The 25,956-nt window shown below is 43.5% G+C and overlaps 2 protein-coding genes across 5 annotated transcripts in view; both read left to right on the top strand.

Moving 5' to 3' along the window:
• Positions 1-21,243, top strand: part of LOC104049974 (inactive cell surface hyaluronidase CEMIP2) — a 57,747-nt gene extending 36,504 nt beyond the window's left edge. For 2 of the 3 annotated variants that reach the window (XM_064456269.1, XM_064456270.1), the window contains 7 exons: positions 439-647; positions 11,746-11,928; positions 13,895-14,108; positions 14,869-14,970; positions 17,260-17,420; positions 18,702-18,811; positions 20,861-21,243. In XM_064456269.1, coding sequence (XP_064312339.1) covers positions 439-647; positions 11,746-11,928; positions 13,895-14,108; positions 14,869-14,970; positions 17,260-17,420; positions 18,702-18,811; positions 20,861-21,111 — 1,230 coding nt within the window. In that variant the 3' untranslated portion in view covers positions 21,112-21,243. The remainder of the gene's footprint in view (positions 1-438; positions 648-11,745; positions 11,929-13,894; positions 14,109-14,868; positions 14,971-17,259; positions 17,421-18,701; positions 18,812-20,860) is intronic. The other variant, XM_064456268.1, reaches the window with a different exon arrangement.
• CEMIP (cell migration inducing hyaluronidase 1) overlaps positions 1-25,956 on the top strand; it is a 117,256-nt gene that overhangs the window by 32,540 nt on the left and 58,760 nt on the right. The gene's annotated exons all lie outside the window — the stretch shown is intronic.

Genomic DNA, 25,956 nt, shown 5'->3' on the forward strand with positions numbered 1-25,956 from the left:
TGGTCTGCTGCTTGAGAGCAAAGATGTGGATTCCATTAGATAACTGGACCTAATCCAAAGCCTGTTGAAATAACTTAAGAGTTTTCTGTATTTTCAATGGAATAAGCCTGTTTTTAAAGTACAGCTATGTGAACTAATAAAAAAGAATTACTTTACGATATTTCCTTGATTACCCTTCTCCCTAAAGATTTTGAATAGTGAACATTTTTATGGTGCTCTACAATTCATATCTCACTTCATGGTGTCCCCACGAATGGCTGCAGATGCTATTTCTGTTTTACCTTTTTATTTGAACTGGAAGTGTTTCAGTGACTTTCCAAATGTTCTGAGCTCTTCATTGGCAAAAACCATTTACAGGCAACGATGATCAAATGCACATGTTATGGCTTACTCTGGCTGGTTTAATGGATATGTTTGTCATTTTCCTTTCACCCTCAGCTTTATATTCAGGCCAGACGCCCTGAGAATCTGACCTTATCCATTGCCAGAGCAGCATACCATTCCCATCCCTTGCAGTTGCAAGGCGTGAACAGAGGAGCACCATACCAGCAGTACCAGCCTGTCGTCATGCTTGAGCAGGCTTATATCATCCAGTGGGATGGCAGAGCACCTGAGGATATTATCCTGTACCCAATCAACTTCAACAGGTACTGCCCTATGTTGTTAGAAAATGTTCTGTTTTCAAAAGGTCTGGAGCTTTAACAATTTCCCACGTTATTCGCAAGTGACCTTTCGAATGTCTCAGCAATTTCTGAGAGCGTGGAAGCAAGGTGTTAATGGCTGGCACTTACTGAAGCAAAGAGATGCCGCTGCTTTCACTTTATTCCAGCTTTTTTCATGTGCAGGAACATTTCTCTTTCCAGAAAGTTTTGAAACAGAATCCAAGTAAATCCTGGCCTGTTGTCCCTGAAATCCCTCCAGAAGAGTTCTGGCTCTTGTTCCTTTGTTTGTACTAGTTGCTGCACACATAATTTATCTCCCATAAAGTGCAGAAATACATCAGAATGTGCACAGAACTTTGCATCTTCTGTAAGCCGAAAAGCACTGCAATCACTGTTTCTTTTTACATAAAATTTTACAATGTTAGGACTGGGTACAGCAAAACTGTAGGCACTGCTGTATTTGTTTCCCATGTTTTCTTCTAGTGTTATATAAAAGCAGGGTATATCTGTTTTAGATAATACTTTTCCCCCTTGCAGTCTGTTTCATTTTGTGTAATTTCAGTTATGGTCTTTAGTACTGTTGTTCTTACTTCAGTGAAATTACTTGTGCTTTGCACTGGTGCAATTGTCAGGAGAGAGTCCTGCAATCCAGTCAGCTTCGCTGTGACAGACTTTGCCATGGTTTGCACAGATGAGATGCTGCAAGAGTTGAGCACCACAAAAAACCTGGCCATCACCTTGAGTTCTGCAGTTTATGTGACTCCTCAGTTATTGCTAGAAACACAATACAGTAAAAGGACAGAACTTTTCAAATGAAATCCTCCATGATTACACACAACTCAGCTACACACAGGCTCCGATTTGCAAAGCAGGTTTTAGATAGTTAATATGAAAGAAGTCAGAGGCACCAAGGACGTGAAGCAGCATGTACCGCTGGTAAATCGGTACATGGGTTCCCAAGTCCATCCAGTACTCCCCACCAAACCCCACACCCATCCTCTGCTCCTCCAGCAGAGTGTCAGTGCTGTGGTTTTAGCTTAGGTTAGCTTTGGCAAAAGCCTGAGTTCTGTTTGGTTCTCCTGATCTTTGGAGCTGAAGAAATTTGGGGAAAAATACTGTCCTTAGTTCCCATTATGAAGCCCCATGGGAACGTAGCTGAGAAGGGCAGTGTTTCCTCTTTATACGTGCCCATTATAGTGAGTGACATATACCTGGTCCTCTTGACTTAAAGATGTAGTAGCTGTAGGGCCATGACTGAGTCACTGGAGGATCAGTGTTTGGACACTCCTGTCACAAAGGAAGTATGAGAATTAAATCACAGTTTCCTGTATTAATATATCTTTGTGCACTTTAAGGAAGAGGAGACCCCATTAGTCACTCATGCACAAGCTGAGCTTTACAACTGTTATCTGTCTTAAAATGATTAGCTATTTCCTTGCAGTTACAGAGCTAAATCTGCTGGGTAACTGGTGGTTACTCTATCACTGTGCTAATTAATACTTGCCAAAGCTTTGGCCCACAGTCTTCGAGCACAGATTCAAATTTGGGTCTTCGGTAAAACTCAGCTTGGAGTTTAGCTCTTGTTCAAGTAGCAACTTAAATACATTTTACCGTTGAAAACCACAATGTGGTTGTGGTTCTCTTTGTCTTTTGTGAAATCAGTTATTTGAAAAGGGCAAAGGTTTGTAGATTTTTCTGATCCAGAAACAGTTGGCAGGGAATGTGTTTTGAAGAACTATAAACAAGAAATATACTGTAAGGAAGGAAAACCACAGTTTTACTTCATTTCATTTAGAGCATCTTGCTAAAAAATGATTGGGAATGAAATGTGTGGCTGCTCTGTGTATACCTAAAGTATGCTGGATGCTAACTAATGCGAGACTTAAGACTACTGCAATGGCAATAGTGAAGTGTCTAGACTGCATACAAAAGGATGGAGAAATGGGATTCCTCTGGAAGGGAAAAGGAACTGAGGTGAAAAAGAGGATTTAAGAGTTTGGAGGGAAGCAAGTGCCTGCCTAAGCAGTTCCATGTATGACTTTTATTAAATGTTATATCCCAGCCATTTCTGGAATGGAAGAAATCTCAGATTATGGAGGCCAGGGTAATCAGAGTTAGAAAGTCAGGGAAGACTTTTACCTGTCTCAAGTGGGTTTATGTTTTGTTTGTTCTTTTTTAATCCAAAATAGGGAATAATCTGCCAAAAAATGAGCTTTTGAGATAGTAACATCTGTGCAGAATATGTGATGCAAACAAAAAGAAATGTTTGATGGACTTGAATAGCAATAGTCTATATTGATAATTTCAGTCATAACCTGAGTGAACTATTAAACTGTTTTTAGTGTTGTCATTTTAAAGTGATGGATAGATATATCCAGGATGCTGCCTTTGCAGCCAAGCAGCCCTTGTGCTTCTGGAGTGATTTGCGCTACACTGGCTAAAGGAAGATCAGAGGGGAAATAAGGAATTTGACAGGGAGATGTGTACCAGGATTTGGATTTCTGTGGAGGTCAGACACAGCACTGATTTGAGTACTTGCATGATTAACGCTTTCTCTGCCTCTGAAGCACTGAAGAAAGACCCAATAGAAGTCATGCCGGTTCAGACATCTATTAAAAGACTAGAACGTCCGGATTCCTGGGGTGGGCAGGAGCTGGTTGGGATGAATTCACATGACTCAGCTGAAATTGGCAGCCCTGCTTTCTGCAAGCTGCGAGACTTGTCCAGTGAGTTCAGAGGCACTGCTCAGGTGGATTTACTCAGCGGAGGATGACACCAGCTAGAGCACAGTCACCGAGCAAATCTTTTTCTTTCTCTCGTGGGCACCTGAATGGTTACTGCAGTACTTGTATCTTCCTCGCACTGACTCAAGCCGTGTTTAGCGTTATTCAGTTTCTTCGCTTCCATCAAAATATGTAGCTAAACCAAACAAAATTGCTGTGGCTCTATGTGCTGCCATCTGCGGCCGTGTGGTGCAAATGAGCTGTTTAACACACGCCGACTTCCCTTCCAATGAGAGATGTACTTGTTTGCATTCGGCAGGGTAGCTGTGCCACTAGCTGACTGATGGGCAAATATAAAGCCATGGCAGAGACCCATAGGCTGTGTTTTCAGGCTGCTGGGGAACGTAGCTGTCTCAGCAGAAATGCCTTTTTAAGCTATAGATAGGGTTGTCTGTCTAATGGCTGGGAGTTTCCCTCTGAAGATGAGAAGGCGGCTGGGTATTGATGCTTCTGGAAAGAGGTAATGCAGGACAAGTAACTTCTGAATGTTTTGGCAAGTGAACAGGAGGAGAGTGCTGTCTGGAATTTTAATGACCAGGAATGAAGTGTGCTCCAGAACCAGCCCAGATTTGCTGAGGGTTGCTCTTATCGGGCATAAAGCATGTGCGAAACCTTCATGAACAGACACTTCAGATCCCTCTCCATAGGCTTCATCTCTTTCTTGGAGCAGTTGCCACCCCCTCAGAGCTGTTTATATGTTTTCTTGGGTTTTTTTTTTCTCCTTCGCAGAAGTATGAGAATTATCTGTAAGACTGGGTTAAGGGCTTTCCTCAAAATTACTATCCTGAAGCACAAAGGCCCGCAGAGAGCACCAAGCTTGTTACGAGAAGGGGGAGAGGCTTGTAAGCCAGAAGGAGAGAAGGGAAAACATTATTTGGTTGCAAGTAAGTGCCTCCTTTCAGGTGCTGGAAAACAGTACAGAGATTGGCACTTTAAACAGTAAGGAAATTCAGAAATGAAGTCCCTCAGTTTAATGACCAAGGCTTTGTGCCTGAGCAAATTTTCTAATCGCAGAAGATGCTAAGGCAAATACTATTATCAAAGGCACAGTGCTGTTCAGTCAATCAGCCAGGCTTCTTTGTGCTATCAGCACATCTAAAGATAAGAATTAAATCTCCTCAAAGCATATATCTGAAGTAGAGTGTAATAAGTTGTGTTGTTGAAGCAGCCTGAAAAGCAGTGGCAATTAGATTAAACATTCCTTGTTTTTAATGAGCACAGGCAAATATCTCTATACTTGGTCTGTTAAGGCTCAGAGGGAAGGGTTTTCCCTTATTAGGGCACTCTGCTGTGGTTTGACAGAGAGAATTCAGGGAAATGTGAGCAGCTAACAGTATAAAGAGGGTGGTTTTTTGTAGGTAGATCGCCACAGTCCTGCAAGCAGGGGCTTTCCTTTGTACTTCACCTCTCCTGACAGATGCTGGCTCCAAGGACAGCGCAGGGCAGCCTTCCCCAGGCTCTTTTCATCAGCAGCCTCTTAGCTTCACCTGGAGAAGTACAGTGCGGCTCATAATATTGTTTTTCTTTGGTGCCTTGTTGCAGGAGTTGGATCCTTATGAGAGCTTTTGGGAAAAAAAAATTGTCAGGGGAGGGTGAAATTTCTTGTCAACGGTAAGAAAAAGTGCAGATGTCCATGCATGTGCCTGGGCATGTGTTCAGCCTCTCCCCTGCTGTGGTGTTTGTGCAGGGATAGGCACAGGTGCACTACTTGAGTCCTGTATTTGCTAGGCTGGAGTCCTGTGCTAGGGCTTGTTATCATATTCACCAGTGAATAATCTAAATTATCTGAAAATTCAAGAGCCTGGAATGAGCTTGTGTCTAAATTCTTCATTAAAAATAGTGTAGCCTTTGGATGCTGGGTGATGTGAGGCCTCCAGGATGCTGCAACCCATCCAAAGGTGAAGATTTCAGTGCAAGCAAGCTTATGCACCCCATGTCTGCACTGAGACTCTGGGAGACTTGTTATATTTATATTTGTCAGGGTTGTGTAGGTAGGTGTTTTTCTTACGGTTTCTTATTCAATGCAGTCTGATTCATACTTTCAGCTGCTTGTCGGTTTTGCGATTAAATTCCTTAGTGGTGATAAGGTCTGGAGGAAAACAAAGATAATGAGACAAGGCTAGAATGTGCTTGTTGCAGACTTGCCCGGTTTATGGATATTTCCTAAATTGTTTCTTTTTCAAATTAGTTCTAAATGAGCTTTTCCTCTTGCTTCCTAAATTGATAAATTCACAGGAAGGTGATATTAGTGTTTCAAAGTGGAGCTAACAATTTAAGGCTGTGACTGCTTTCTTGTTCTTGTTCTGGATGTAATACAAGTAACACCAGCACTACTTCCAATAATAATAATAAGTAAAGTGCTACTTGGGTTTCACAGTCTGCCCCTCCTGATAACATCTGTAATTCAGAGTTAATCATCCACACAACACAGAAGTCAGCAGATATATTTGAATTCCCTTCTGTCTATTTAAATCCCTTAAATTACCCACAGGTCAACTAGTGGATGAAAGCCACAAGATATTTTTTTTTAAACTGGAAAGAAACTAAAACATTTGCCAGGTCACCAGGTTCAGATTGCACCATTTTAGCACAGCTGGGGCAAAGCGGGTGCTGACATTGCCATGTTCAAGTGATCCTAAGTCCCTGTCTTTGCCTACCCTTGCTGCAACCCTTGCTGCTCTCTAAGCTCCATGGCTTGTGCTTGAAGCTGGCCTGGTGGCAGTGGCAGGGGTTAACAAGGTGGCTCTGAGGAGATACATCCTTCCTGACCTGGTCATTTACAGCATGAATTAGAGCAATCTGAGCATCAGAGAGTCCCCAGATGGCCATGGCAAACCAGGCTGCTTGTCACTTTGAAGCCTGGCACATGAAACCTGAAGGATTTTCCCTGCTTTCAGCCGCGTTCTGGCGCACGGAGTGGGGCTTGGGGCTCCTCAGGGCCATCAGCCTCTCCTGACCTGATGTGCATCCAAGGTACAACAGTAGGAAAACACAAAATACACAATAGTCAGCAATAGAGTACTTGGGAACACAATAAAAAAGATACAAATTTAATTGGGATGTTGTTCCTCCATGAAAACATGTAGGGTGGGAAAAAAGATAATAAGAAGATGTACTGCATTTAAATGCAGGAAGTTCTTATTTTTGCTTGAATACAATTGTCTGTGAGCCAAATGTTGTCTGAGTCAGACCCAGGTTTCATGAGTATCAGCAGAACTGTACCACAGGGCAGAATCCCTTCTATAATTTGTTGAGCTTTGCAAAAGCAAAAATCATTCTTTTTGCCTAAGGAGGTACGTGGGTAAACCCAAAAGTTTTACTTTATATTAAGAGGTGGCCTATGCTTTTGAATTTTTAATGACATTTCCTAAATGGCAATATTTAGGAAAGGCATTTAAATCCCAATACACACAACTCCAGTTAGCTAAACGCATACCTAACTTGTTACTGTCTCCATAGCAAGCAGTCTTCCAGAATTGTCTATCCTTAATAACAAGCTCTTGAAAAAACCTGCTGGATTTTTTTCCAGCCATGTTTGTCATCATGGGGGCGGGGGTTTGGATGTATTTAATAGACTTGAGTTGAAGGCAGAATATTAAAAAGAAATCTAGAAAAAGAGGAGGAGTGAGTGACAGCTGCAGGAAGCCTGCAGGAAATGTGGTTTCAAGGGAAGGAGCTTGAACTGAGAGAGAAAGTGGTGAGGACAGTGCCAGGTTCCCTGCAGCCTTTTGTCCACTCTTCTCAGCACCTGTGAGATGTGTGGGTATTTGTTGCTCCATTTTCCCCAGCAGCGATGCTGGTTGGAGAGGAGGTGGCTTGTCCTGAAAGCAGGTTATGTGCCAGAGGAGTTTCAGCCGGGTGCTGGGCGGGTTGTAAGGCTTTGCTTTTTTTGTCTTTTGAAGTTCAAAATTCAGCCTGTGAGAGACAAACTTAACAAAGCAGCACGTGGGGACTTCGGTTTAATTCCCATATTATGAACAGGAAAGTTTCCAATTCTGAGTTGTTTTACTCCCTTTGAAAGTTCAGCTCACGTCAGAGGGGTTGTTTTTAAATAGGAGTAAAAACAGTTGGGGGAGACTGACTCACTAGATGGAAGTCTCTTGGTTTTTTTTTGAGCCCAAGGAAAAAATAAGTAATTTTTAGTTGTACTCTATGGCATTCCCTCATTAGCTTACCCCAGATTTTCATCAGTGAGATCAGGATTTGGACTGTGCACTTCCATGGTCGTCAGCTATGTGACACACCATGTCAATAAACATGGTGGAGATGTTTTCTAGAGTATATTCATCAGCTTAGAAGTTCCCTTAGCTAAAATACAGCCAGGATTGACGTCCAGCATAACCAGCAACTCCAGCACTAGGGTTGCCTAGGACTGATACTCCATCAGATGTAGTCAAGGGGCATGTTCACAATATCGAACAAGTGTTATTTGTCCTCTCGCAGGAGGTGAGAGTCCCAGACATATGTTTACTCTGGCCAAATCTCATCTCCAAGTTACATGACTCACTTCACATCCCACTACTCACAAAAGTCTCCCCTCCTTTGCCTGCTTGATCACATTTCTCTGAGTGGCTTTGCCTTTGGGAGTTTGGGGTTGAGCTGGGGGGTCATTCTAAGGGTTGTAAATGAGGTATGTATGTGTGTACGTGCAGATCTGTATCTACCACATGTCCAAGAACAGGAAACTTCTTGCCTGCTTTTTTTTGCTTTTCCCTTGTCCCTTCTTGCTTTTGCTTATCCCAGGAAGCCTGCTCATTGCGAGAACATATTACTTTTTTAACATTTTGCCTGATGTTTTTGCTTCACCTGAAGGAGCCAGAACTGCAAATGCCAATATCCTGGTGAAAAAAGAAAGGCTTCTTGGGTTTGTTTCACCCAGCCATTTCCAAAAGGAAGTAAACAGGCTAAATACATTCATAAAAATGCATGAAACACACTGTGGGGATTCTTGAATGACAGTAACAGAAGGGCAGAAGTGTCAGTTTTTATACATGCTGGTGTCGGCAGACTCTCAAAAATTTTCCAAGTGACGTTTGAAACTGTTAGGACCCACTAAACACTGATTTTTTTGCTAGTGCATATTTAGCTTTTCTCCTTCAAATGCCATTTTTTTTGTTTTGTAAAAACACATAGGAAAATGTTGGCCTGATTAAGTCAAGAATGAAAAAAAGGAAGAAAAATGTTCCTTCTAAAATGAACTGAACTTTATCACTAGAAAAGATTGTGAACACCAAAAGATATTTGGTGTAAAAATATCTTAAATTGCTCAAGTTAGTTTCTCCACAGGTTAATATGGCTTTCACTTAAACTGACACCTAATCCCAAAGTCAGACTTTCCACCTGAGAGCATTTTTTTTTGTTTCTCTTGTAAGAAACTCCTAAGGATGAAAGTTGTGTTTTTTTAAAAAAAGGTCCTGTATATTGCTACATTGGACAGCATTTTCTGTATTGATAGTTCTACCCCTTGTGTTTTAAATATTTTTTTTCCCTTTGTTTATGCTGGTCTTTAAGCATAAGAGCATCTAAAGCTGCAGATGTTCCCACAGCATTCAGGCAGGGGTCTGAAATTATTCTGAATTTATAATTTGGGATCTACTATGAGTTCAGTGTTTTCTCTTCTTGCTAGTGCTGCGTGTGTCCCCAAGCCTCTGGGGCATCTGCAAAGATCCCAGCTGATGTGCTGGTACAGAGAGTGGCATAACAAGGACTTATTTTTCTTATTCTGTCTACAAATATTCACCCCAGAGTAGCAGCTGGCATGTAAGACAGAACTGAGAGGCAGAGAAATAAAGTAGGAGCCACAGATTATTAACCACCCTGAAAGAGATGAAGACTTCCCGCGCTTGAGACCCAGCCAGGAGGTCTTTGGTGGCGAATGCAGTGGCTGGGGAAGGCACATGGACATCTGTTTTACTTTGAACACAGTGTCCAAGACGTCCCATGCCTGATTACTGCTTATTGCCTGAGGTTGCATTTCTCCCTCAGTTTGGGTGATGGCTGGAGAACAGGCATGTAACCCCCATCCGCTTGCCAGCTGCAAGGCAGAGTCCTCCGGACTGTCCCGCAGTAGCGCTGCTGCTTCTTGCTTTGCTTTTCCTGGAGATGATGGGGCCCAGTTCAGCCACACAGCCAGGTATTTGGGAGGGTTTACAGCAGATTTTGTACAAGCTGAAGAAACAGAACTGAAGTAAAACACTAAAGAGGAAGCTGTTAAAATACCACTGAATCAAAGAGAAAATAACCACCTTATACTTTCCTATATTTACATAAAGGATAACTTCTAATGCCTTCCCTTCTCACATCACCTCCCAAGCCCTTTGTTGTGGAAATGCACTTATTTCCACCTCTTCCTCCACAAACTCCCAAGTAGATACTTTTCATTTGATCCTTTCAGTCTTGATAGAATTTATTTCAGTGTTTCGCTCACCCTGCTCATGTGCTGTCTAGGCTTTAGCACTCATATTCCCAAATGCCCCAGTGACTCAAGATGGTCACAGCTGTGGGTTTTTTAATGCTTTTATATTTCTTTCACCTTCCAGTTGCCTTTTCTAGTGCTGTTCTTGTTCCCCACGGAGGTGGCAGTCAGTGCAGCATGGCACCAAAGCCAGTTCCCAGCATCTGAGGGAGATGACAAGCCCTTTTTTGATGGTGTCTTCAAGGGATGAAATGTGCTAACGCAACGCAAATCACTCTTATGAAACAGCCAAATGTCTTGGGACTCTGTCCTAAAAATATTCCACAAACATGGCTCTGGTGCATTTCTTTCATTTCCTCTAGTCAGAGGCCAAATCATCTGAAAATATATCCGTTTTCTAGCTGTCCTGTGTTATGACACAGCTGGAGTTGGTTAAAATCTAGAGGGCAGTATCAGACTTAAGCTGATGGGTCTTTGTGCAGCTTTGATTTATTATTCTAGAACAGCCTGTCCCCTCTTCCATCCTGTAGATAGTTTTGTTTTGTTTTGTTTTAATAAGAAAAGCAGAAAAAGACTGAAATGGCTTTGCTTTTGTGCTCTCCATGTGGAATGCAAAGTAGAGGACTAGGCATACAGATTGACAAATTTTTCCAAATCAAAGTGGTTTCCCCCCATTTATTGCTCTGCAGGCAGGGGTGGGTGGTGGGTCATTTCAGGGGAGCCTTTGGAGAAACTTTGTCTTCCTCAGTTTTGTAGGGCCCAGAAAGACAGCCAACGAAGGTGATATTTGTCTTTCTGTAAGCCAAATTTATATCAACCCATTTTAACCAGGAAGCCAGGTGACTAAAAGAATACATTTAAAACCTGCATGGTTTTGGTAATATAAGGAAAGCTAACCATGGTACTGGTTCAGGCCCTTTGGTGTGGTACACTGAGCCACTTCAGAGGGTGGAAAGAAAAAAAATTGTTAAGCTAATTATCTTGGTATTCATTTTTTCTTTTCAAGTGTAAATTTCTTGCGGCTTTCTGCTTTGTTTAGTACAAGTGCATCCCACATACAGGAAAGGGTGTCGGGGCTTGTGTAAGATCCCATCCGTATCTGAATTTCACTGTAGCTGCATCTTTTGCCTCTGAGATTTGTGAAAAAAGTTTCTTGTTTGGAGCCAGTTTTTCTCTCCGTGAAGGTGGCAATGCAAACCACAGGATAAAGGAAAGCTACAGGGGCATTTTTTTGTAAATGTGCATGCTGAAATTGTGATACACAGGAGTTAAAAAATTATTTAACTTTACCCTTAGTTATTCTAAACTGATGTTGAAGAAAGAGCAGGGAAGAGGGAGATTTTAATGGAAACCATAATAATAAACTTTGCTGTAAAGTGGAGGAAGCAGGTCTCTTTAGACCATGGCTTTGGTTCAAGTCAGAGATTACTTTCTAATTCCTGAATCTGTGCCCCCAGTGAAACGTCTGCTGGATGCTTGTTCCCTCTCCCACAGCAGCTCCGGATGAACTAAAACAAACCCTGGCTGCCTCAGGAGATGCGAGTGGGTATGTGACTGGTTGTACTGCAGCCTTATGGTGCAAGGAAGAGAAAATCTCTGGTTTCAAGCCATGCTGGCACCTGACTCAAAGTCCTCTGAGGTCAGCTGGGGTCCCTGGATCAGACCTTTGTAATAAGCAGCCGTTGTTTCCAGACAAAGCAAAAAATTCTGGTTTTCTTTGGCTTTGTGGATTTGTTGTGTTTTTTTTAAAGGAGGAAGAGAACCTCAAAGGACATTTCTTGTTTTCCCCTGAAGACTGTACTGTTGGCTGCAGACCATCTCTCCTGTACTCAAGCCTTTAAGTGCATTTTTTCTCTTTCCCCCTGCCTTCCCTTTTTGCTGATAGAGGAGACTGGCTGCATGTTGCCCTCTGCTATCCCAGGGAAGCCATTTTCCAGGTGGTGACAGATATCTACCAGCGACAGACGGGGATGGTGCACAGCGTAAAGCACTACCTTGCTGCTCCTTCCCGGGCCAGCGCTCTCAACAGGACCAGTGAGCGGCTCTTCTACTTTGACAGAGCATCAGGGTGAGCCCTACATTGCCCCTGAGGGTTCCTCAACGAATGGGCAGCAAAGCTTCAGGGTCTTTCTTTTAGCAGCGCCAGCCCCAGCACCTCCTTCCTCTTTCTCGTAGTTAAAACTTGGGCCCATCCATCTTGCATGGTCTTTGCACTGGTTTCAGGTCAAAATGGATTTACAGGCTGGAGTACCTGGATTAGGTCTATTTCTGTATCACCAAGCAGTGATTTGCATTGCTGTTAAGAAAATGGTTAATTTCTTGCCTCGACTTAGCTCCTTTGAGGCATCTCTGCTGCTCAGGTTGCTGCAGGTGTGGGCATGGTGTAAATATTTATTAAAATCCACTGGACCTGAAAAGGCCATGAAAAGGAGCCCTCTTGTAACTGCTTCAGCTCCAACACTGAGAAGGTTTGGGAAGTTTCAACTTCTTCATATTCCTGTAAAGGGAGATTCCTAATATCATCACACTCTAAAAATTAGATTTTGTGAAACAAGGTACATCTCTTATTTTGAAGGCATCAAAAGAGTCCTAGAGATCTTGCACTATCTTTACAAAACTCTAGGACTCCTTTGATTAAAAAAACATACTATGAAACCATGTTTCTCAGTCAGCTAAAATAGTTAGGGAGGAAAAAAGTGTTTTGTGGTCTAACCATGGGTCCCATGACACTTCACCTGACTAAGTAGCTACTTCAGGAATCAATCCACAAGTGCCAGCTTTGAAAATGAGATGGGATATATTTATTCAGTCAACCATAACACATGAGCATTCAAATCCAGGAACGACTTCCCTGCAAACTGGGCCCCTTGCTGATGGCCAGGTCTCTCTCACGATAGGAATTGTCAAATAACAAATTGCTAATTAATCCTCTTTCTTTTTTTTTTTTTTTTTTTTTGAAAAAAAGCCAAACCAGTTGCCCAGATTCTGTAAACAGGTTGTTTCAGGTTATTTACTACTGAATAGTGGGGAAAAGTGTTACATGTGTGGGTCTGTGGGGGAAGAGCCGTTAGCTACCAGCAGTTGCCTGGATCTGGTACATGCAGATTGATGGGTCTAACCCAACTGAATTCTGGCAGTATCAGCCTTTTGGTTCTCCCTTTAATTCAGCAGTGATTTTTTTTTTTAACCTTTCAGAGTACAAAAATTAGGGGATTGGTTTTTTTCTTTTCCTGTTGTTGTTTTTAGACTTTATTTCATAATGAGTGGGATGTTTCACCTTTTTTTAACCCCATATGCTGGATCCTTTTAGGGGAATCAAGCTTACTCATCCTTTCTTCCAGACAAATAGAAACAAATATTTAGTTTTAAAAGAAATAGAAAGAAAAATCCCTTTAAAGTTCACGTATCTTTTTGATCCTGGAGGTGAACTGAGCTGTTTATATTATTTCCTCAGCCTGAATTGCAGAATGGACAGAATTGAAAACATACTTAGAATGACTAGGAAAAAAAAATTAACTCCAAAAGCCAGAAGACCTGCCTGCCTTTGAGGTTCGGTCATACATGCCTAGGGCTACACTCTGCCTGCGGGCCAGGACTGTGCAATGCAGAGAGACAGAGGGGAGATGCTGATACTCCCAGGCAAGCCTGTCTCCTTCTGCACAACAGCCTGAGCACCACTGCTGCTTTTCCTTTGGTGGGGTGCCACCACGCCTGGGGCAGCGTGGGGTGCTTGGGGCTGGAGGGGGTGTCTGCCCCACATGACGCTTGCCTGCTGAAGGCAGCTGCCTTGGGTGTACAGGCTGCAAGTGCTGCAGGTCTCGTCATGCCAGAATGAGAGGGGAGCTCGATCTGCATCCTTGCAGGACCCACTTTGCAATGGCCATGCCATATTACACCGGTCTAAGCCAGAGTTGGTTTGTGATGCTGGGAAATGGGAGGGATAATGCAATTTAGCAAGTGCAGACCCTGCCTCTGCTCAGCTTTTCCTCTAAGCACACAGTGGCTCTGATCCCTCTGTTTGCTGTCATTTGTAGATACCTATTTGTTCACTTACAAGCCCACGAAGCTCGTAAAGGACACAGTTACTGCTCTCAGCAAGGCTGCGAACGTATTAAAATCATGGCGCATATGTACCCAGGGGACTCCTGGAGCTGTGACCCAAACCCGTTCCTGGAGAGGCCAGCAGCTGCCCAGCGCCCCGTGTCTCAGCACCTGTCTGGGCCATGCAAGGCGTGTGGGGCCCCGCAGGTACCTGCTGCATGAAACAGCATCTGAGGTTAAGCAGTGTATGTGCATCCACTTGAGGTCAATTTGTTCCCACAGCATATAAGGAAAAGCTGTAGGGAATTCCCACTTGTGAATCTGCCCAGTGTCATGTAACCTGTGCAGAGGGAAGGGTTTTGCTCTGAATTTCTGCAGCTTTTTGTATTATGCTTCGAAGAAAGCCTCAAAGAGATTGCCCAAGTGGAAGTATGTGAATGCACTTTCATGGCACCTTTTTTTCCCCCGTTTCTTTGTTTTAAACAAGAAAAAAAAGGACTCTTGAGGGGGCTCAGATTGGATTAGCTTTGAATTCCGAAGTACAAAATTGCTGCTGAATTTCAAACTGGGAAGTAATTCTGGTTAATAGAAATAACTGGAAAATTAGAGCCAGGTTCTCTTCTCAATTACTGTAAATTCACCCCCCTCTAAATCCTGTAGAATTCTTTCAGGCTCCTACAGATCTGCACTTGAGTTTATAGCCAGGCAAAATATATGAAGTTCATATTCAACTTTTAACCGTAGTGGCAGAGTGACCATCAGAGGTCCCTTCCAACCGGCATTGCCACGATCCTTTGATAAATGGTGTCTTAATGAGCACTTATTTGTGAACCAGGATCACAGTTTAAAAAAAGAATTCTTGAAGTTTTGTGATCATATATATGAGCGTTGGCGCCTGGTGTCATTTTGTTGATGAAAACCAGTTAGCAAGCCAGTTTTTAATTTTCTGTCTCTGGTGTAATTGCAGCTTGCTATCACTAGCACACCCTCAGTCAAGTATATAAGGATCCAGATCCAGTCTCTCAGCAGGGTGGACATGCAAAACCATTTGACATCCGCGTTCATTAAGGTATGTTGTGTTTTACCACGTTTGAAATGGTGATTAAATAGGGGAAACTTTATCTCCAAGGAAAGTTACTGCAAAATCTTGCCGAGCCTTGGCAGAAGGAAATGGGAAGTTCCCATGGAAGAGACAAGTGCATTGTTCTCCTCTATGATTAGCTCCATTAAAGTCACTGGGAGTTTGTAAATTTGTATTCTATTCAGATGAGGATTTGATCCCTCAGTGGGGGGAGCCAGGGTGGGAGGAAGGCCTTTTATCACCTCAGAGGAAGAATTAACACCACCACTCTAATGTAGAGGAAGGGGGAAAAAAGCACACCAGAAGTCACTGTTTACAAAGGATGTGGGTGGAAAAAAGCACGTTTGTTTTTCTGATTTTCTGTGCTGGCATTGCACTAAAAGATAAAAATAAATATATTTCACTACCGAAGGAGTTTGGAGCTGTCAGGTTGTCCCTGTACATGCCTTATATGTCTAGATAGTGAAGGGCGACTGAAGTCATGCTTGCAAGGACGCTCTCCAGGCTTACATGCCTGTGTGCTACTGAATTATAATTAATGCTAACAAATGCCAAGAAAAGCTGGTACAGCATCCTTAAGGAGATTAATCAGCCAAGATTTCTTGCCATGTGTACTAGCTGCATCATCAACAATTTATTCAAAACCATTAGCAAGCAGGGGTTACTAGAGGCAGCATCCTCACCTGTGGTGAAGTGCAGAGCCTGTGTGAGTGCAGCACTCGTGGGACAGGTGTAGTGTCCTCAAAGTTTCTTTGCCTTTTCTAAAGCTTTAATGCAAAGTATTGCTTTTCAGAGGAAGTTTTATTTCCAATACAGGTACTCCCAGCTGAAGTAAAGGCTGGGCTAGGTAAATGATAAGGATTAATGTCTAAAGGAGGATTCTTACCCTAAATCTTAAAAGGTGCAGGAAATTTGGAAATAAAGAAGTGAAGCAGAGGAGAACCCACTACCAAAGCACATGTTTTGTTCTTGTTTTGCTGAATGAAATGCTAAAGTCAGAAATGTTTTAAATTTGTAATACAAGCTCCCCAAGTGCTGAGTGAACCAGGTTCAGCAGTGCCCTGCTCCAGCTCCCATGGGGCTGTGTGAGCCTTGATTGGGCTTTCTGGACAGGAGCAAGTCACAGCAGGGCTGTTTCTTTTGCCAGCTGCTCCTGTTTAGGTTGGTTTGCAGTGGTGGTTGCTCTCTGCTCTGTATGCATCCAGACTTTGACACACTTCCCAGGCTTAGGAGTGTGAGACAGCCAGGACCACGCAAAAGATTTAGTCTGTCTTTTCTCCTCCTCACTACCCTCTGCCCACCCATGGCCCAGACATTCATGTTTCCCTTACCCTTGACCCCCTATTTCATTTAGCATCCTCCAGTGTCTTGCAGAAACCACTTTTTAAAACTTGGCTCCCTCATTCAGTCTGGCCCTATATTCCCTGGAGGCATACACGTCTCAGATTGATGGGATGTATCTGAGCTCCCTGGTGCCTGTGGGCTTTGGACGACTATGTGGATTACAGTGGCATGTTGTGTATCCTGGGCTCAGCCCTCTGACAGCCTGACCGTGGTATGCTGTTGCTCTCCTTGGTGGAGGTTGTGCAGCGTGTGTCCTTTCAGGCTGGGCTGTCCCCTGGGATGCAGGGGAGATGCACCAGTGCCAGGCACCTCAGAGAGCCTTTGCTTTTTCTAAAACCAAAGATCATGGTGCATCCTGAGAGGTGTAACTTGGGGAAGGAGCCCTTGCTGTAGGAAAGGAGAGTAGGAGCCACTTGTGCTACAACTATTTTGAGGCACTGGGACAGCCCTACCAAGAAGGAATGCTTTGGTTTTGATATTTAAATTTCAAGGGAAAACAAAAAAAGTCCATGTGTCGTCTCTATTCCCCCATCTGCTGTCTCAGCACCTCTCCCTTGCTCCATGGTCAAATCTACTTTACCAAGTGACAGTAATTTCCCTCACGTGGAGAGAAACTGTATTAAGACTGAACTAAGCATTTTACGCTCAAGATTCTTGGCTTCCCAAATGCGTCTTCCTAATACTCAGAAGATACCAATGACCTCATTTCTCATGTTTTTGTACCCCACTGAGAAATAAGGGGTTTGCTTCCTCCTGCCGCTGACCATCTATCAGTGATGTCACTTCATCTGTACTAATTATACATTTAAAATTACAGGTTGTACACCCTTGATGCTTTCCTTGCTTGTAACTCTCTTCTTATGGGAAAGCAAGATTAGAGTCTGAAGCTCCCCAGACTGCCTCCATATAACCTATACCTGTTTTTTGTTGCAGATAAATGACACAGTTTTCCTGTTCAATAGCCGCGGGATATTCTTCGTGGTGCTAGATGCATGTTCGGGAGCAGTTGTGAGTAGGCGGCACTTTGACACAGTTACTGGTGAAAACGCTGCCAGTGCAATAACTGATTATGTTCAAACATTTATAGAAGAGAGGTAAGCAAACTGCTGAGAGCCCAGTTCATGTGGCAACCCGTGGCTGATAGGCAAAGGGAGGAAAACTACCTACTTCCATAATCAAACCTGTGCTCTGAAGAAATCTGGCACAGATTAAATATGTACAAATCCCAAATATCACCCAGAAAATGAGAGAAGCAGCACCTCTCTCCCAGGATTGCACAGATTAGAGCAAAGACAGGTTTGCTGGAAAACTGGCAATTCCTTCTAAATTAACCATTCATTTTCCAGCACAGAGTAGATAAAGTCCTTGCAATGACATTTCCAATCCTGCGCACCTATCCCCGTGTCCAGCAATTTCCTGGCAGCTGATGATTCAGTTTTCCATTTCTGAAACAAGCTGGTTTCTGTTTACTCTTACTGATTGTTTTTGCCTCTTGTGACAGATGAAAATCATAGGTGTGCCAGATTTTCCAGTAGGACTTCTCTTGGGCGAGCCAATAGAGCTGCCTGCCTGCAGGCTCTGTTACCTTGCATGTGTCCTGGCGATGGTCTGGATCATCTCTGTTTGTCTCTTACCCACATTCCTTGTGGTTTTATGTGTCGCCACATAAACATGGAACAACAGAGATTTATAGAGAAATTCTTGGCTGCTGGCAGAAGCAGGTCAAATAACCAGAAAACAGACTTTCAGTCCAAGACATTTCTGACCAGTTCAAGACCAAAGATTTGAACACTTCTGAGTTATGACATCTGTATTTATGCACATGAGTATGTACATGTATAAAATGTGCACGAAGTGACATATATCCATACAATGCCTGTATGTTCAGTTTGATTTTCTGGTAGGATGTGTATTTTGAAAGTCCAGGCATCCAGCTACATGCAACCAGTTGTGCAATCTGTGATTCATTGCAGGTACAATTCACTGGGGGCTGAAAGCACATCTGGGAGGGCCAAAGCCAGGCTGAGGCTTGACTGAAAATCAGACCCAGGATATAGGTGGTTTCAGAATCTCAGGACTGTACAGCAATGGATTTTCTTCTGTGGCTGTGTATTGTTTCCATAAGGAATGCACTTGCAAACAGTCATTTGTGCTTGTTTTGATTCTGTGTGAAGCACAGGTTTAATTTAGGAACATTTAAACAGAGGTTTAAACTTAGGACAGTTTATGTGTGATTGAAATCAAAGGGATTTAAGCATGTTCTTAAAGTTAAGCAAGCTCTTAGATACTTTTCTGAATCGGAGCTTAAAGGTCTTGCAGATTCTTAATGAATTAATATTTTGCAATCATGCAGTAGTTACTGTCTGTCTTTTCAGATCACTTGTTCTCGTGTGCTCTAGAGATATTGCAGACATGGTGGGGAGCTCTGAAATGTCTGCTTTTACCAGGTTGGGTTCAGCAAAGCCTGTTGTCTTCCACAAGGAAGGTAAATGTATTTATTCTACTATGTTTCTTATTCTTAAGAATTACTGGTGTGTTTCCCTACCAAAAATGTACACATACTTAGGTGGTGCTTATCAATATATTTCCTACCACAATATGCCAGTGTAACCTAGTGAAAACCTTTTGGCTAAGGGATGGTGAGAAGTAGGAGAGTTGTTTTGGGGCTTTGACCCTAATTCACCAGTGAGAAGCTGAACGCTGCAAATTTTTCATCCTAGAGGGAGCTTGTTTTTCTAACAGTAACAACAAAAAAAGAATCATTTTATAAAGATTCCATCTCTAAAATTCAACTGCTTTGCAAGGAAAAACAATCACAAACTGAAAGGTTGATGAAAAAGAAAATAGCATGAAGTAAAATAGAAGCTATTTATTTTGTTGGATGGAATGAAGGTGGAATCACCAGTTTTGGAAAGTTCTTATTTCAGTTTTACCTTGGATTGCTGCAAGAAATCCATTGTTATCATTGGTCCAGGAAATCCATGCTGGGTTTCCTACTGGAAAACTGGGGACTATTGAGTCCAGGTTTGGATGAATAATTTGAGTGATAAGGAAATCAGGAAAACAACCAGCCAGCTTGATTCATATTTCATTTGCAGTCTCTCAAGCAGAGATCAGATGGAGAACTGGCGGCATTTCCAGTTTCTTTTTTTGGGGGGGGGTTTGGGGATTTTTTTCCCTACTGCTTTCCTGAAATCTATAGCAATTTCTGGTTCAAGTTTCGAAGCTCATTGCTATCACCATTCCAGGGCAGAACAGCATAGTCTTTACAGCAGAGACAGTGATTTCACTTTGGTGCCTGTTTGATTCCCGAGAAGCTGTTTTTTCTTTCATGCTTTTAAAAACAAAAGTTTGAGGTTTTCTTTTTTGTTTTTGTCCTGAAACTTCATTGCTCATTCTTTCATCAAAGCCCTGAATACTTTCGAAAGGAATTTTTTTATTAAAAAGCAATCTTTTTTATTTGTTGTGTAAAACTTTGTTCCCTGAACCACCTGTGCCGGTCGCTTGGGCGCAGCACTTCCAGGTCATTTTGGGAGCTCAGTTCAGCTCCAACCCCAACTGCTTGTGGGGCACAAAGAGCAGCAAGCAGGGCCACACTGGTTGGTGGCCATCTCCTTGCCCTGCCACTTAGGTGGGATGCTGGTGTCTGGCGGTACGACTAAGACGCTGCTGGCTGATCACGTGCTGCCCCTGTTTTGCTTTTCCTGAGGGCAAGGGTGTTCATCCATGTGCCAGCCCTGATTTCCAGTCTGGGTAATTATGTTCTGCTTCATGATCTTTCTCCCGCTGATTCAGGTATGCGCACTATTTGACTTCACAGCTCCAAAAGCGATCGCACGCAGGACTGGTCCACGCTGGGAGGGCTGTGCTTCAGGGCAGGCTGCAGCACTTCTCCCAAGTGCATATTGCTTCCACCAGGGACAATGCAAAAAAAACCCCGATCCCTTTGACCTCAGAGGGATCAGGATTTAGGGTCTTGTTGCCTGGTTTTGCAAAACCTTATTTAAATTATAAGTGTTTACAGGAATAGTCTCAATCCAACCAGCTGCAAATAGCCTTGGGAGTCTTTGCAATGAAAAGCATAATATAAACACAAGACATTATTATTAAAATGGAAGAATACATAATGCCTTTGTACTTTGTGACAGCAGAGGAACAGAGCAGAGTCAACACGGGGAATAGTTTAGGCATAACAGGAAGAAACTGATGTAAACTAATAAAAGAAGGATTCAAAGCGCCTAACTATTTTCATGTAGTCAAATATGAAAAAGGACCAATGCTTAGAAATAAAGAGTAAAACAATACTCCTGCTGAGTGACATCTGGGAACCTATCTTAGCTTATTGAAATACTTGTAGATCTGGGATGCAGTGAAGTTACGGCTTCAGTGAGGCTCATTCCCTCTTTCATCACCCTTTTTCTCTCCTAAATGTTCTGTTATTTTAATCCAGGGAAAAAAAGAAGGGCTAAGAAGTTTCTGTGTTGTGTGGAGGTAATCCATGCTGTGCTGCTAATAACTGAACTGACCCGTCCAGAGGGTCACTCTCTTTGTGTCTGTTTTTCAGGGAGTTTTGCCATGCTTGGCTATAAAGGACAAGCCAAGCCCTCCTGGATTAAAGTCCTTAATCATGCTGGTTATCAGAAAGCTGCTTCTCTGCAGCATTATGTTCCCTTGAAGCTGAAAGAATATCAATGTCCAGCTAATGCTGATGAGTCGCTAAAGTTCGCTTTCTCTCAGAACCGCTTGGAGCGCATCTCTGCAGAGCCCTCAGTGCCCTGGGATTAGCATTGCTGGGGCAACATCAGGCAGGCAAAACCCCCTGCTGTCACCCAAATCTCGTCTTGTTTTTATGTGATTGTACCAAACTGCTGGTGTTAGCTTGTATATTTTATAACTAATAAATGTATTTTCATCTTCCCCACTGTGGTAGAGCTTTATTTTTCAAGCAGTACCTCACAGGGCAGGATAGAAAAAGCCTGTGGGCTGCCATTCCCAAGGAGGAGTGTTTGAACATATCCATGATTTGGTTTCAAAAGGTGAGTTCTAAAGGCAAAAGCCTGCTCAACAGTATCAGAGGGACTGGGAAAGAAATTTGGCGTGGAAACTGTAGCAACATCCAGGGAAAGAGATGAACTTCATCAGAGGTGAGGAATTCTCCCTTCAGTCCTCTTTTCCCTCCATTAATGTCTGCTTTTAAGAAAACTAAGTGTCCATCTGTCATGGCATCTTAGGTGAACTCAGTAACACCTGCTTGCGCCTATGGGTAAGCATGCAGTGATCTCACAATAATATCTTCTAACCGAACTGAGTATATAGGGTACAACAAGGAGTTATAAATGTGTTTCTGTCTCTGGCTAATGACTGGTGAAATTATGTTTGTCCAGGAATAAAACTCAAGGTAAAGTATGTGCTGTGTTGGGTAAAGGCTTACGTTTCTTTCAGGCAATGCTCATATTGACTTTCTGCTCCCATTGAGGACTGAAATACTGCCAGTATTAGTGGCTAATTCTCTTTGATTTTTTGTTTATGCTGCTGCTTTTTGAGGTAAAGACAAAAATAGAGCTTTGTATGCAAACTGAGAAACAACTCATGACCTCACTGACTACAGTTTAAGTACAACGTTACCCTGAAATGATGACATACTCATTTTGGTTTGAACATGATGTTACTTGATGACAGCAGTGAAGGGGTGGGCAATTTCAGACTATCCATGTCTTTGTCACTCGGGTTATTCAAGCAGGTAGGTGAAGGCTTTGTTACTAATGTCCCATCGTTTCTTTGAAATTCTCAGGAATGGCCAAACAAGTTGTTTGGAAAAGGTTAGTGTTTTGTTGGCCAGACTTTTGCTCCCTGGTGAGTTACTTGCTCTGGCATCTGCGCACCAGCCAGCTGATGCTGTGCCTCTGACTGGGGACTGAACTCCTCGGCTGGGACGTGTGCCTCTGTCAGACACATACTGCCCAGCAGTCCTTGGATGTGGGGTGAGAAAACACCTGAAAGGTTTACAGGCAGAGGAGGAGACTCTGGCTCCATCCCCACACCAGGTAGGAGAGGTGGAAGTCAGGTTTCTCCTGGGGAGAGGTCCTGGCTTGCTAGAAAGTGTGAAGAAATCACTGATGCTGCTCAGTAAAGGTAAGATAGAGTGATGCACAGGACGCCATGGGCCTGAGCCGGCCCCTGCGGGGAGTGATGGAGACTGATGGCCCTCAGTGGAGATGAAAAGTGGTATAAGAGCCTGAGTGGCTGGGACTGACTCTCCAAGGAACTGTCTGAAGTCCTTTTGAACTCCTATTAGTACCTAATTATTATGATTTCTATGCCTGTGCAGGGGAAGAAAAGCAAGATATTTTAGGCTTGTGAGCGTAAGTCCAACATTGGAACAAGTACTTACAGAGCAAGCTTTTAGCTTTTTGGAGATTTATTTGATAATCTGTGACAGGTCCAGACCTGGATCCCAATAAAACTTTGCAGAGCTCTAACCCCAGGCTGAGACTAAACAATTGGCAAAAGAAGAGCCTGGTGAAGGAAGGAGAGGAATGTGCCTAAACCTCTGAAAATCTCTATTCCTCCTCCCACCCTAGAAGGAGAGCAAATGGCAAATGTCCTGGAGAGGAAGGCGTGGAGCCTTGGCGAGCCAGATGCAAACAGTAAAGTACCACAAAAGCAAAAAGAAAAATATTTACATCCTGATGCAGTTATTTGGGTAGTTAAAAGCAGCAGTTTGAAGAAGATGCAGGATGCTGTGATCCTCTGCAGCCACTGCACACACTTTTCTTCCCTTGGGAGGGAAAAAAGGCTTCAAAACCAGGGACACTCTGCAGAGGGTACAGCTCCTCCATGGACCCTTGGGACATTTAAGATTATGTTTTCAAAGGCTACTGCTAACTTGCCATGCACCAGAAGTCCCTGTGTGTGAGGCTGTGGGGGTAAGTGTTGCGTGGGCGTTGCATTTGTGGAAAGCTGCCGTATTCCTGCAGGGGATTTCCTGAGCAGGAGGATCTCCACCCACATGCTGGAGTCCACATGGACTGTGCGTGTCCACGTGGACCTGCAGCTAATCCAGGCATGTTCAGTACAACTAATGCATTCAGGACATGCGGCCGTCCTGGTTATCCCCAGAGCATTTCTGCAGTGGGAACAAAGTAGCTCTGGCACTTCCTGAAAGCATTAGCTTAGCTATACACTGGGATACTGTCAGCAGGCACAGCAAAGGCAGCGCACCCTGAACCTCTGAAAATGAGGTTCAGCTTCCCACCGCTTTGATACTTTGAAAACTTCATGCAGTAGATGAGGGTTTAATTCAGAGAAATGCAGAGCACATCGAAAGCATGTGAAACTGGGAGTCAGTCAGCCTCGGATGGGTGGAGTGATATGAATTGCAAATTATTTTGTTTTAGCCAAGCCAAAAATTGCTTCCTTTCCTTTTTAAGGTCTGTAAGCCTCGGGGGGGGGAGAGGAAAAAAAGGTGAATTCTGAAGAAAAGCATAACTTTTAAATATTTTTTCCCTTTTCATTTCTGACTCAAAAATATTTTGTCAATATTGCAACCAATTTGCAAACACCTTAGTTTCCTTTAACTTGTTCATTGTAAAAATTTCCTCTAATTCCTGCTCCTTGTTCAGAATCTGTTTTTGTGAACATCAGGAATCAAGGAACTTGCAGTGATGTTTATATATGGAATAAGTGAGCAGAACCTTCTTCCTTGTAGGGAGAGATATTAGATAAATTTATAAGAAACCAAGGTTCATTGGGAAAAAATGTGTGCTGGAAAAATGTCTGAGTGCTGCTTTTGACCCCAGAATTGATTTCACTAAGAAGTAAAGTCTGTTTCTGAGTTTAATCCTCCTCTACTTGCCAGTAAAAAATAAACAGCTAGTGGCTGGGTTGCAAGCACAAGATCAAGATGAAGAGCAGAGGAGCTATACTGCTGTCATGTACTGGGACCAGGAAAGCATTTTCATTAGCAACCCCTAGAAATGCATTTGTTTATTTGTAAGGCTGTCTGAAGGCTTTAGCTGTGCTTGTGGCTGGGTGTATGAAGGCTTCCCCTGCACAGGAATGTCACTGTAGTGAGAGCTGCTAAGTCCCTGGGTCAGAAAGGCAAATGTGCTGCTCAAATCGATCTTCCCAGCCCAGGCTAAAATGCAAAATTCCCTGAGTAGGGTGACAGGACAGTTGCTGCCATGCAATGTCAACCAGAAGGTAGCCGAGGCTCCTTCCTCTCTCAGGAATCAGCTTTCAAATCAATGTTGGTTTCTTTGCATATGAATGAGGAAACATGCTGTAAAGCTTCAGACCTTGCCATCAAACCACTAAAACCTCAGCATCAGGTGTGGCAGTGGGAGGGTCCAGGTTTGGCCACCCGGAGCACGAGGGGTGCACCATGGCCCTGGCACTGACCCATCAGGGTCTCCTGGAGCGTCTCACCTTGCAAACATGGTCCCTGGGGACACAGATTTTACTCACAGGGCCTCTCTATTACCTGTGCAAACTGATGTCTGCTGACAGCTCATTCTCTGCTAGACTAAAAGGTGCTTTTTCCATGTGAGGCTTTCCGGCTTTTCTCTAGATAGGGCTCAGCATGCCCACTTTGCCCCTACACAGGTCTGTGGCCTCTTTCACTGGGCAGTAGCAGCAGTAACAGCTGTCAGGTTGTGGACAGGTTTCTTGCTCCTATTTGACATATTTTTCAGGGGAGATTGGGTAGCTGCTGCTTTTCTCCCATCCTTGCCATGTTTGTAATGGATGGTTAATGCTCCTGCTATGCCCTGTTTGATGTACCAGAAAGGAGCCTCATCTTCAGCAAACGCTGAATGTACATCCTGCAAAGTGTGTCAAGCTGGTCTTAAAATACATGTTAAGATACCCAATATCATGAGTTACCTTTTTAAAATTTTGGCACCAGGCTTGGGTGGTTGGCCCAGAGTCATGCAAGGTGGTGAGTCGAGGTCGGAGCCTGGCGTGTGCTTCTGAGTGGCTGGCTGTGCCACTCCAGAGAGCTCTGCTCTGCCACCCAGGCTCTGGGGTGTCTGTGTGACCCCACCACGATGCCTATGACGATCCAGCTTCCTCAGACCGTTTCTTCACCATTTTGCTCTTGGGATTGCCTGCCTTGTGTTGCCTCCAGCATTAAATCTGTAGCGATCAGGGCAGTGGATCAGGATTCCTGTCTATGCAGTGTGCTTTCTAGTATAGTATCGCTGCTGACACCTGCGGTAGCAGCCAGCTGAGAACTAATGATTTCCTGCATCTACTTTTAGCATTGTCTGCTGCTATTGTTCACTTTTTGGAATGATCTAGCAGCTGGGAATCATTTCAGAAAGTCTGCCTTGCCAGATCCAGGGATATGAGTCCCACTTGCCAGGCAGCTTTTAATGGCTAGATGAAAAAGCTTTTCTCACCCAAAAGAGGCATCACAGATGGTATTTGGGAAACGTTGGAGATGATAGTCTTAGGAGGACACTTGTATGACCCTTATGCTCTCAGAGTGCCTGAATCTGCAGGGAGATTTGTTGACGTTGCTGGTTACACCAGAGCAGAAGTCAGCCATGTGGCGCCGGTTCAAGTGAGATGTAGAGTATTGCTCTATCCCACGTGGCTCTGAGCGCTGAGCTAATGAAACGGCTGGCT

Source organism: Phalacrocorax carbo, chromosome 7, assembly GCF_963921805.1.
Source record: "Phalacrocorax carbo chromosome 7, bPhaCar2.1, whole genome shotgun sequence".
NCBI classification, from domain to species: domain Eukaryota; kingdom Metazoa; phylum Chordata; class Aves; order Suliformes; family Phalacrocoracidae; genus Phalacrocorax; species Phalacrocorax carbo.